General features: G+C 35.8%; 1 protein-coding gene across 1 annotated transcript in view; it reads right to left on the bottom strand.

The window, feature by feature from the left end:
- Positions 1-12,346, bottom strand: part of UBE3C (ubiquitin protein ligase E3C) — a 76,366-nt gene that overhangs the window by 59,444 nt on the left and 4,576 nt on the right. The window contains exons 2-6 of the mRNA XM_032183446.1: positions 6,786-6,839; positions 4,025-4,099; positions 3,216-3,362; positions 2,394-2,509; positions 948-1,105 (exon numbers count right to left, since the gene is read on the bottom strand). Of these exons, the coding sequence (XP_032039337.1) occupies positions 948-1,105; positions 2,394-2,509; positions 3,216-3,362; positions 4,025-4,099; positions 6,786-6,839 (550 nt within the window). The remainder of the gene's footprint in view (positions 1-947; positions 1,106-2,393; positions 2,510-3,215; positions 3,363-4,024; positions 4,100-6,785; positions 6,840-12,346) is intronic.

Below are 12,346 nucleotides of genomic sequence, written 5' to 3'. Positions count from 1 at the left end.
ATAAGATAAACACAAGTACTTCTGTAGTACTAATTATGCCTACACAATTAAAATAAAAGTGCTACAGTCAAAGTCACTTTTTGTCCATAGTAACTTCAATGTGTAGTAGTTGTACACACCCTTAGTAACAGGATAAGATAGCCTTGTCCTACTGAATATATTTTAAAGCCTACAAATACAGAATTATTACAAAAATTAATTAACAAATTGGAAAGTGCACTTTTTATATTTAATACCAATGAAGATGCTTATTTTATACTGGTTTCGTAATTTCTACCAGTCTTGCAAATGCAAACAACATCAGAAAAGCAAATAACTTTTTTCACACATCCCCAGAGTAATAAAGTTTTTTCAAGACAAAAAATAATTTAGGTGATAACGACACAATTCATTAACTTCCAGTATGTTTGCACAGGTGTAACTGATTGCCACTCAGCAAACAGTTTTGCAGATGATGCCACAAAGGAAATAAAAGCTGGGTCATCACCTCTTTGCTAAAGTGTCTCTATCTAGTGTTAGCAGGATGAAAAATCAATGCCAATGTACTATAATTATCATTAGCAGTTACAGAGAACACTACTGTAAAAGAATACACAAGGTTTACATAACTAACACTCAGAGCTGCTAGGAAGCGTCTGCACATGTGAATCCCAAACATACACGCATGCAAGCAGCTACCAGAATAAAGTTTTGTTAGGTAATATCCATCCTCAAACTCAAACAATGGAATATTGAATTTATAAATAGAAAGTCCAAAGAAATCAACCAGTAATTTCTCAAGCAACGATCCCATTACAAGCGATATATCCACTTAACGTATGGGTTAGTAAATGCAGCATTTGATTTATTAATTACGTTTTGCCTTTACCACAACATGGTCTCCAGGTATTACACATTCTCTTCAATTCCAGATCATTTCTGAGAACTTCTAGTTCCTAGCTACTCACCTTTTTGAATCATGTAGTGCAAAATTTGTTCAATTAGTGATGTCACGTAGCTGACATCTTGTAAAGCAGGCAAATACGTATTCTCAGATGAAAATACCTCAAGCATTCTCATAGGAAGTGCAACATTCAGACTGTCATCATTGCAATTTTGCAACAGCCTATGAATGAAATGAAATTGAAATTATTTACCAAGAGATTTCTCTTATTTCACCACAGAGACTTGCACATTGATTGGCAAATAAACCTACAGAAACTTTTTAAATTCATCTTAAAGTAACTTATCTCTACTTGGTTTCCAAGTCTTTTCAATAATTGCATCTTTTTCTTGCATTGTTACAATAATAATTCCTGATTTCACAGTTTCTATGCATATTGTGCTTTCTTTAAATTCTATAAAATTCTTTATTTCAGTGGCTTGAAAGTTTGGAAGTCTGCTGCACTGACTGGAAGCACAGATGTTGGAACATGTCCAACAAAACATGTTGGAAAAACATGTGTTACTACCCATATTAAAAATGAAGTCAGGAAAGCCCCAGAGCAGTATGGGCTGGGAAACAACACAGGGAAACATCGTATGTTTAACTGAAGCAGCATGCCTTTGATTACAGACTTAAGTATTAAAAATACAACCATCCCCAACCTTTTAGCAAATTGCTTATGGAACAACTACCAGTAACCACAGAAATGGTGATGATTCAGAGACTGTTTAGAATTACAACGATTTGTTACAGTGAGGTACATACAGGCATGCTTACCCTAACAATGCCCTTTCTCTCCTAGCCATCTACAAATACAGGATGTAACAGTAAAAATGATTTTGATACCACAGCCAAGACATTTCACTAAATGGAATAAAGATACTCTGACCAGAAGAACTTTTTGGCAGATGTAACTGTCATCAAGCTACTTTTTTCTTTTGTTAAGGTGTTATATACTTTCACGTTTTTCATTAACATATCATCAAAAGTTAGAACTTCTCATGAATGTTAAAAACAAAAATAAGAAATATTTTTAAAAATAAAGAAAGGGCACTCTAAATAATATTAGTCTCAAAGTAGAACATCCAAAGCATATCCCTGAATAATAATTTAACTCTGATGGTAACTTCCAATCACTGTCAGTCCCCAAGAAAACCTTCTGGTTCCAACAAAAATTTATAATGATACTGATACACGCAACACTTGAGAATACACTTAAGTCTATCAATAGGCAGAGCAGCCCTTAAACACATGCTGCATATGAACCTGAGAGTCGATGGACTTCAAGAACATTGTTTTTAAACAGGAAAAAGTATCACTTTAATGGTCTGCATATATGGTTAACATAAACCTCTCCTTAAGTAAATTTACTTGTAGTACTTCACTTGCTGCAAAAAAGGAAGAAACAAGTGTCCAGTGTAATTCCTGAAAACTTTTTAGACAGTAGCATATAGAAAAAAAAAATTACCTGCAACACAGCCCCAACAGTCTTTTTATTTGGAATAAGCACGTAAGTCTGTCTGGACTATCCAATTGCTTAACAAACTGAGAACTCTGTTTAATTAAATTCTGACACATCCATATCTGGGAAAAGATACACACAAGTTTACTGTTTATTACAATTAACTGTGTTTTTTATTCCAACATACAACTGTATTTCAGTCCTGTTGTATCAAGCATAGAAGCAGTATATATATATATATATATATATATATATATATATATATATATATATATATATGCTACATACATATACATATAGATATATCTACATTCCTTATAATTACAAGGATAATTACAATTACAAATCGCTATTATAATAATTACATTATTATAATAGCGATTTGTTAAACAACATAAAACACAACTTATTATTAAACTCCCAAGAGTAACACTGAAATATATTTACAACTAACTCTTGCAACAAGTTTCTCTGTTAAGAAAAACACCTTAGAAATTACCAGACAGGTAGGAGAAAAAAGTTGTTAAAAAATGTAACTAATTTATTGAATTGTGGATTACACGGGAGGATTCTTCATGACCCAGACTGCGTATGTGTGCATGTGTACACAAATATAAAATCTAATTTTAAGTTATTCTGTCTAAATAAAGAACAACAAAAGTTGGGATGCTGATGTTTTACAGGCCAACAAAATACAGAACTTCTAAATGAATTTACTGAAGTAGTCAAAGCTGTTTCTGCATCCCTTCTAAACCTTCCAAGTGAAATAATATTTTAAAAGTATATGAAAAAAGTCTACTACCAATCAAAATCTTTAACAGTACTCACCAGACGCTTAGAATCCTCATTCTGTCTATAGAAAAAGAGTAGCTGACGAACTAAAAGGGTCAAATCAGCTCCATTAGCGGTGGAAAATGTTCCTCCAGACTGGGCCAAGTTAGCACAGCGATCAAATTCACTTCTTTGGATAGAGTACTTTGAAACAAAATGACATTAATATATCAATAATGGTTATGAAGTTATATAGGGATGCAAAGCTTTAAAAAACTGATTTCAGTTTCCTATCCTAAGAGGTAGCAAAGTAATTAAGTGCATGCAGCACATATTCATTAACAGATCAAAGCATACACACAGAAGCACAGTCAAAGCCATGTTTGCCTTCTGTAATTCAAAGGTACACCTGGCAACGAATTTTTTACTTTTCAAGTAAAGAACATTACATCAAATATTTTCAACTAGTTTACTCAATAAATATTAGCAAATTTAAACAGAATAATCAATCCAGCAAAAAGAATCTTTTGACTCAGGCTACCACCTTAGCCTCACACACATGCATACACACAAAGCTTCACTGGCATGTGAAAGCTGCAAGTGTGTAAGTGTTTTCATACACACTGTAAACACAAAAAATCTGAAGTCATCTGTCATAAAAGTGCTCTGCATTCATCTACTAAGAAGATGAGGTTCATTGGAAGATATGAAGAAGAAAACTTGTGTTCTGTTAGGTCACAAAATACTCAAAAACCAAAGATCTCTCAATGAATTATTTATTTATTTATTTATTTATTTTTTACTAGAAAGCCTCTCTTCCAGCAAAACTGTTTTGCATCTTTCTCAATAAATAAATGAATACTTACTTGATGTTTTCTGTCTCTGTACCCCCTTACAAATGACTGGATTATTATTGCATTTTTCAGCCTCCGCCTTTCTTCCTGAAAAAAGGAAAAGAAAAAAAAGAATAAATCAATCAAAAATCAGCACTAGAACCAACTCAATTTTCTACACTTTTATCAGATTTATTTGTATTCACAACAAAATTTAATGAAAATTAAGCACTGAAGTTCAGCAGTCAACACATACACTGGGGAGAAAGTTTTGTCTGGCTTTAAGTTTGCACTATGTCATACAAAATAATTTTTAATACTCAGTAAGTACATAATACTATTCAAAAAACACATTTAATTTTTATTAGACAAAGTCTTAATACTACAATGTTGAAGCAATGACCAAATTCAATAATACTACTCATCTTTCTGCACAGAGCAGCTGACCTTGAAGTCCCACTTACTCATTTCCATTCAAGTAATATACCAGCATTAAGAGCCTGGTACAGTTTGGATGTAGGGAAAAAAATAACAACAAAAAATAACAGAATAAATAACAGAAAAAAAGTTATTTGGTGAGAATACTGCTGTCAGAAGGAAAATTAAGCTTAATGCCTAACTGCACTTTATGGTATAAGAATTCCTGCTCGCTCCTTCAAACAAGTCATATGAAGTACATAACTTTATGAAGTCTTCCTCATTAGCTAGAAAGACTAGTTAAAATCATCCCTTTAAGATGACTCACTTTGAGGAACTGAAAGCCAGTTTGCTTCATGTACTATTGAAAGAGCACACCACGTATCTCCTGACAACACCCCCAGTGTATCCAATCACAATAAAAATCTACGGGAAGTGGCTACTGTAATTAGGTTTCTAACAATGTCCATTTAGTTTCTTAGAAGATGAAAAGGGAAGCGAATAAATACTTGCTCATCAAACCTAACACTACAAAGCAGTTGGTGAACTTTCCAAAACACTTTAATTAAACTTATAAACTCAAAACCCTTGACTTCTCATTTTATTGGGAAAAAAAAAAAGACATCCAAATTTTATGGACAAGAACTTGAACAGAACTGACCAGAGAAACACCAAGATCCATTTCTGAATTACCATCCAATGTCTATTTTACTTTTCCTGGAAACCTCAGTTCCCCAGTCAACTAATCTGAATAAGCTTGAAAGAGCCTGTTACCTCCAGAGCCTGAACCAAAGATTAAAATTTGATACGCCAGAGGATATTCTTCCTCTCTGAAGTTTCTAACAGAGACAATACAAAGTATGGGGGAAAGCAGGAGAGAGTTTCAGTTACAGACAGGCTGTCTCTTCATAACCATAATGTAATGCTTGACTAAAAGATAGACACCTTCTCATTTTCTCTAGTCACAGGCTTTGTCCTAGCACACAGAACTGTGATTTAGTGACCCAGTGTTTAAGGTCACTGCTAAGGTTCTGCTACAGACGTTTTTTTTAAAGCCACAACTACCTTTATTATCAGAAGAGTCATCCTTTAAAAATAATAACAGTAATAATAATCTCTTCTCTGCACAAACTCTTCATTCATTTTGTGAGTGACTGGTATGTGCCAAAGATGACCGTATGTGTACGCATACATGTATGTACACATACAGATACATGGCACTGCATCGCCTTTGCACCAGACAGAACTGAACAACTGAATGGGTTATTTTGATAGTTGGCAAAATGGTTTTGAAGCACAACAATCTTTTTGCACTTGTTAAGGTCTCAGTGATCGTAAGTGTGATTTGTAACAGCATTTTTAAATAACTGGAAAAATCCTAGCAATTTTGTACTTAAACTTGGTCCATATTTGTACATCTAGGTTGGAGAGAAAAAAGCAGTAATTGTCTGCAGAAAAGGATGAGCCCCCACAGAACCTGTCTTTAATCTAGCAAGGGTCAAACATCTTGAAAGGGGTAAACATTCTGTTTTCCTGATTAGCATGAAAACTAGACAGTTATATTTTTAAAATCATTTCTTAAGACCAGAAATGATTTCTCCTCATACCAGAAAAGGAAAGAAAGATAAAATGAATGTATTCACTTCCATGCAATAGTACTAAATTGTTTTTAGATTGCCACCTATCACTGAATCACAGAACAGCCCGGGTTGGAAGGGGCAAATTCACTAAGGTGTTACGTTTCAAAACTGCTACTTTTCCTTTCAGTGTGTATTTCCTCCTTTGCTTTGTTCCAGACTGAATTATCTATGCTAGTAACATACATCACAAGTCAGTATTAAGATTTCCTAGACTCACACATCAGCCTCACAATTGCCTCTCAATTATTTGCTGATTTCAAAGCACTTTATGATGCATTCAAACCCTTTACAGATCTGAGACGCAAACTGGGGACGTGGTTTATGGAAGGTCATCCTGGAAACCACAGCCAAAACAGGTGTAGAAGGCAGTCTGCCAAGACCAATTCATACTAACAGATTATGGGCATGGCAAAGACACACAATTTACTAACCAAACACCTAGCTTTTCTCAACAAAGATTAGATAAACGAGCATCATAATAAAAGGAAAAATTCCCTTCGCACCCAGTGCATACTTAATTACCTTCTTTTGAGATGAAAATCGCTTCTGGGAAGAACCATAAAAGCAGCCAGTTTTGTCACTTCTAGTATATTGGAAGACTACATAGTACTCACAAACTGAAACAAAGCATTCCTGAACTAAGTACAACTGCAGTGGAATAAAGTACTTTGGGCTGCAAATGTTATCACATCAAAGAAAAATCCAGTGCGCATGCAAATGCTTACAGTCTACTTTACCTCTCGTTTTCGCCTTTCTTCCTGAGTGCGATGCAGGAGAGAAGCCTTTTCCTCCTAAAAAGCAAAAAGAAAGACACTATTACACCTTCATCCAAACACGATTTAAAATTGTTCATGATATTTAATCTACAGATTTGGGGAACAAAAGTTGACTGTTAACCATTTTCTGCACACAGCCTCCCAGAAGCCTGGTGACAGAGGTTACGTAAAAAGGGACAGGCAGGCAATAGCCAAACGGACTGTCCAGGTTTGTGTTCTCAGCATCCCAATAACCTAGGCAAACAAAATTCATTTACAAATGGGGAAGCTGAAGCATCCTAGGGTCCCAATCCCACCAGGTACTTCTAAATGTTTAGCATTTTCCCTGCTCAGAGTGTAAACTATTGGCCCAGGTATGCACAGCAAGTTGTGGCACGCTCGAGGTAATCCCACACTGTTCCGAAGCTCTACGCTTTGTCTAACCTGCAAAAAGCGTTAAACACGTATTTACTTCTTTTCTCATAACTTGTCCAGAAAGGTTGTCAAAATAGACTCATATAATAAATGTGATGTGTTTTTTTTCTTTAAAAACGTTGAACTCTACATGAAGTTAAAGCTACAAGCTGAAACTTTCAGGAGAACGCTCTCTCCAACAAAGGAAAAGAAAACACAACTGAAGTATTCACGAAGCCTCTGAAGGACACCACCAGTACAAGAGCAAACCTGTGCATTAGCTTTTAAGCCACAACCTTAGATTTGTGCACATAAGTTACAAAATACAAACAATGTTTTATTTGCAAGAATCTCTTATGGGGTGGATCTGTGTTGTTTCCTGTGAAATACACAAAATAATTCTTTTTGGATGCAGGGTTTTCAGCTCCCGCTGTACAAAGTAACATTTGAAAGTACCCTGGCACCTTCCTAAGTCCAGTCTAAGACCATATATTTTAGGAAACTACTTTTTTTTTTCCTTCTACTACAAAAATAATAACTTGCATTTTCTTATGGCATTCTTAGTCTAGAGAAGTTAAGAAATAATATACCCCCAAGCTGAGGATGTATTGCATCTAAATACATAAAAATAAAGCTAAATTTGGCAACAAGTGTTTTAAAAATATTTAACCACTTCTAAAACAACTGCACTGCAATATTTCCTGTGCCTATAGGCAGATAGAAGAACTGAAGGCAAAGCTCTGCACTGCTTTTCTCAAGACACAAAGGAAGTAAGGAGGTCACGATTCTCCAAATTTCTTAGGATAGAAAATACTTTAGCACAGAGCACCAAGGAGAAGAAAAAACATAGATGCAACAGAAGAATTTCAAACTAGATTTGTATTTCACATCATTTACTGGAGCAAGCACAAAGTAAAAAATCCCACAAGAAGGTTAACCATCTTTTCCTCTAAAAACAGTATTTTACAGCCAAAGAGACCACTAAATACAGCTACTGCCCTCTAAATACAAGTTTTTTTCCAGGCGTTAAACACAGTGAAAACAAGTTGTACCAAAATCCGTATATAAGACAACACATTTCAAGCAACAGGAAAGGGGTTGGATCTGCCTGGAAACAAGTTTCTGCCATCACTCAAAAAGAAGACTAAATAATGTTCTAAACTAAGAAATACCCAAGAGACAACCTAAAATGTCAAGGCTTTTTTTTATATAGATTACTTCTTTTCCAACAGCAGATGCCCAATACATTGTACAAGTTAGTAAAACGTTGCTAGAAATGTTTAGTAATTATCTCAGTGACACTTCTTCAGCAGTCCTGGAGCCCTTCATCCCGCAGGCAGAGGCAGTTGAGAGCATTTCTGATTAGAAGCAATGGTGCTAAGTTTCTCCTTCCGATTCAGAGCCCATTAACAACAACAAAAAGCAACAAAACACAAAGAAAATAAAAGACAATTTACAACATGAGTGGAGAAGGGAATGATATGAAAAAGAGACGAACACAATAAATGCAAGTGATTGATAGAAAAAGGTAAATAAATGGCATGGGAGCTTACCAGAATCAAATAACCTAATGTATTTGGGTACAGAGAGATATAAGAGGGCAGCCACCCCTCACTTAGTGTATCACCAGCTGTGTACTGGGATCTTACTGAAGTGACCACTTCTTAAATTAATCCACTTCAAAAAGAACACACTACAAATTCTAGTCGATGTCACAAACTTGCTTTGAGTATTTGAAAGATAAACACCATCTTGTTAAATTAGGTATAAGAGAGGAACTGCCTTAAGACAACAAACAAAATATTCAGGTAAGTATCACCTAACGTAAAAGAAATGATTACAGGTCAAATAATTCTGTTCTTGTGCAGGTGGCACACAAAGAGAACAGAAACAAAGGAATGCAATCATAAGTATGGCCAAAGACTGTATTCAAATTCAGCGCAAGAAATGCATTTTAAACAATGATATCTCCTTGAGAGCTACTTGTGTATTCAACACAATTCCAATACCTCATTTCAGAAACTAAGAAAAAACAGTATAAATATGCAATCAAGAAGAAACCTGCTGGGGGAAAGAGATGACAGGAACTATGAAATTATTTTCTTCACCTACAAATGGGATTCTATCAAACTTCTTAAAGACAGCTTACTGCAGATTCATCTCCGAAATCTTCCCTGTCTAGACTCTCAATAAACAGACTGGTGAAAAAGAGCTGAACTCAGTAGCTCTGCATAACCCAGAAGACGCCCAGTCTCTGTGGCTGGTTGTCAACACCACAGATCTGCAGCCCCGCTACTGGAAGTGCTGCACATCTGACAGCTCCCACCTATACGGGGGACACAACTGCTGCCAGCTGCGGAACAGCGTTACACCACCTCTTGTCCTAGCCCCTGCCACAGCTATGGACAGCATGAGACCATGTTACAGTAGCTTCCATAGATTACACCCAGCTCACTCCTACTCCCCCCCCTCTTTGCCTCACCTCTGTGCTGATCGAGCTATCCACTTTCCAGCTAGAGGGGCTGATGTTCTCCTTTTGGGTACAGAAGGCAGGTATCAATCCTACTCATTAAGGTAGGCAGCCAGGGAAAAAAGCATCAGCTTGTCTTCCTACCTCCAACCCTAGCTCAAAAGAAGGAGAAAGCCATTCACCCATAACTCCCAACACCGCCTATTTTTTGGTCTTCCTTCCTCCAGAAGCTTGGCCTCCGAAGCCCAGAACACACCGTCTGCTTGTTTCATGCAATGTTTTCTGTATTAACAGACCCTTTTCTGCCTGCTCCTTCCTCCACTGGTCTTTCTGCAGTAAAGACAACCAACCTCAAGCCCAAGGATACAACCTGCACTGTGAGAAGTTTTCTTCACCAGGTATGTGAGGCACGACACAAACAAGAAAGCAAAGAAACAGCAAAACACACCATGACATTACGGATAATGACTCAACGAGTAAGATAGAAGGGGAAAGAGGTGAAAAGAAGGAAGCAGATGGAAGACAGCAAACAAAGTCTGTAACAGTCATCAAAAAAATATAAAGGAATATTTAAAATGTTAAATTATACATCAGGATAAAGCTGGTATGTAGTGCAAAGTTCAAAGCTGTACCACTGCTGATGATGAGCTGAGGAGAAGAGCAGCATCCGACAGCCTAACGATGTAAACATCAGTACTTCAATTCACATTAAATACATAAGAAAAATCACATTGGAAATTAGGACTGCTTTCTTGACCTAATTTTGTCGAAATATACTGTTTTCCTGCAAACGTATGCTTACACAACTTCCAGTGTTAAAACACCCAGAAAAAAGACTGAATAACAGAAAATATATGAATTATGCTCCTTTTTGTCCTGCATTTTTACATGCAATTGTTTCTAAACTTTCAGCACTCTTGGCTCAAAAATCGGGTCAGAAAAAAGAAAAACAAAAAACCTTTTTTTCCCCAAAATATATTCCTAGGATTTGTTGAGTCTTAAAAACTGAAATTGAACACTCCTGGACAGCCATGTTAATCAAGGCATCTTAACTCCATGCTAGTAAATTTGAAAATTTGTGAGGTGCAAACATGAAAGTAAGCAATTGTTTTCAGGTACTGTTTAAATAGTGAACCCATTATTTAAAAACAACAACAACACACTTTGAAAGCATAAAGAAAAATGTTAACAATTGAAATACTGTTAATAAACAGTTGAGATTGCTTTGTAAAATATAGGTGATTATTTAGTAAGTTAAAAATGCTATTCTATCTAGCATTAAAATAGACCTTACAAGGCAAGACTTCTAAGGAATTTTTATGGGGAAAAAAAAAAAAGCACTTCATCTTTTAATATACAAAAGACAGGTACTTCTTTCCTTAAAATAAGGGTTGTGACATTTCAGTCAAATTTAGTTTGAACCACATAACCAAAGTAAATAAGGTGACCTAAGCAATTTAGAGAAGAAAATTCCTTTCAACACAAGTGCTTGGTAAATTGATAAGTCCAGCTAATAAAAGGAAGATTTTGTAGCATCTATTTATAGCGAATAAATGTGGACACTGGGCAGACATCCCTCTCCAAAGTGGTTCTCAGCAGCTTTTCTAATTCCCAGTACTATTTTAGACAAGATAAACTCCACATCAATTGGCTTTTCTGAGCATTAAAAGAAGTTAGTATTTTAAAGGCACGCAGTGTCTTGAACTGACCCTGGACAATTTGAATTCCATCAAACATACAGCTCTACTAGCCTGAGTAAAACACTACCAGGAGCTTGAAAAAATCTGCTATAAAACAGTTTGTGACTCTTTACATCTCTGAATATTTAAGTCGTGATTAAGGAAGATGGTACAGAAAGCCATCTTCCAGAAGGAGATGCTTGAAAATACTTAAAATATGCCCCACAGAAGTGGCATTTGTCCAAGGAAAGTCTGGGCTCACTGAAATCAATGTGCTTACAAGAAAACATCTCAGCATTTTGGCTCAAATTTTACCTTAGGACTCAGAGAGCATCTGGAACCACCTCCACCACGGCAGCCACAAAGCCACATGCAGTAGAACCCGGATTTAGTGGAGGCTCGAGAGAGCAAATGAAATGCAAACAGGTTGCTTTTTAAGTTTACACCCACTTTGTCTGTAGGATGGTTGTTAAGACGTGTATTTCATATGACATTGCAGTTTTGAGTCACTTTTAATCTTCTCAGAAAGAAGCAGAAAAAATAGACCTGTAAATTCAAAACATATTTCTGCTTTTGAGATAACACTGCAAAACTGAAAACAACAGTGTAATCACTGCTGTCAGCTAACTACAGCTCTATCATGTGTAGCTTCCTTTCAAATGAGGATGCTTAGTATTATTGAGAGGAAAAAGAATCATCTAGTATGCATACATTATATAGTTTCCTATTGACACTTCAGCTGAAGTGGGGGAAGGAACACTGAGGAATGTAATGCTTAATGTTATGCTACTAATTTAAGAAAGTGCATCAGTAACTACTGAAATCAAATACAAACACACTTTAATAATCAAAGAACTTCGAGTTACAAAGACAACCATGTTAAGGAAAATTAAGGGGACTTAATCTACAGAGTCATCATTACTGGCTCATTAGTAATTTTCCACGTGTTTCCACAAGATAAAACAAAAGAAACAAGGAGA

This window comes from Aythya fuligula, chromosome 2 (assembly GCF_009819795.1).
Source record: "Aythya fuligula isolate bAytFul2 chromosome 2, bAytFul2.pri, whole genome shotgun sequence".
Classification (NCBI taxonomy): domain Eukaryota; kingdom Metazoa; phylum Chordata; class Aves; order Anseriformes; family Anatidae; genus Aythya; species Aythya fuligula.
This window is presented reverse-complemented; position numbering and strand designations above follow the sequence as displayed.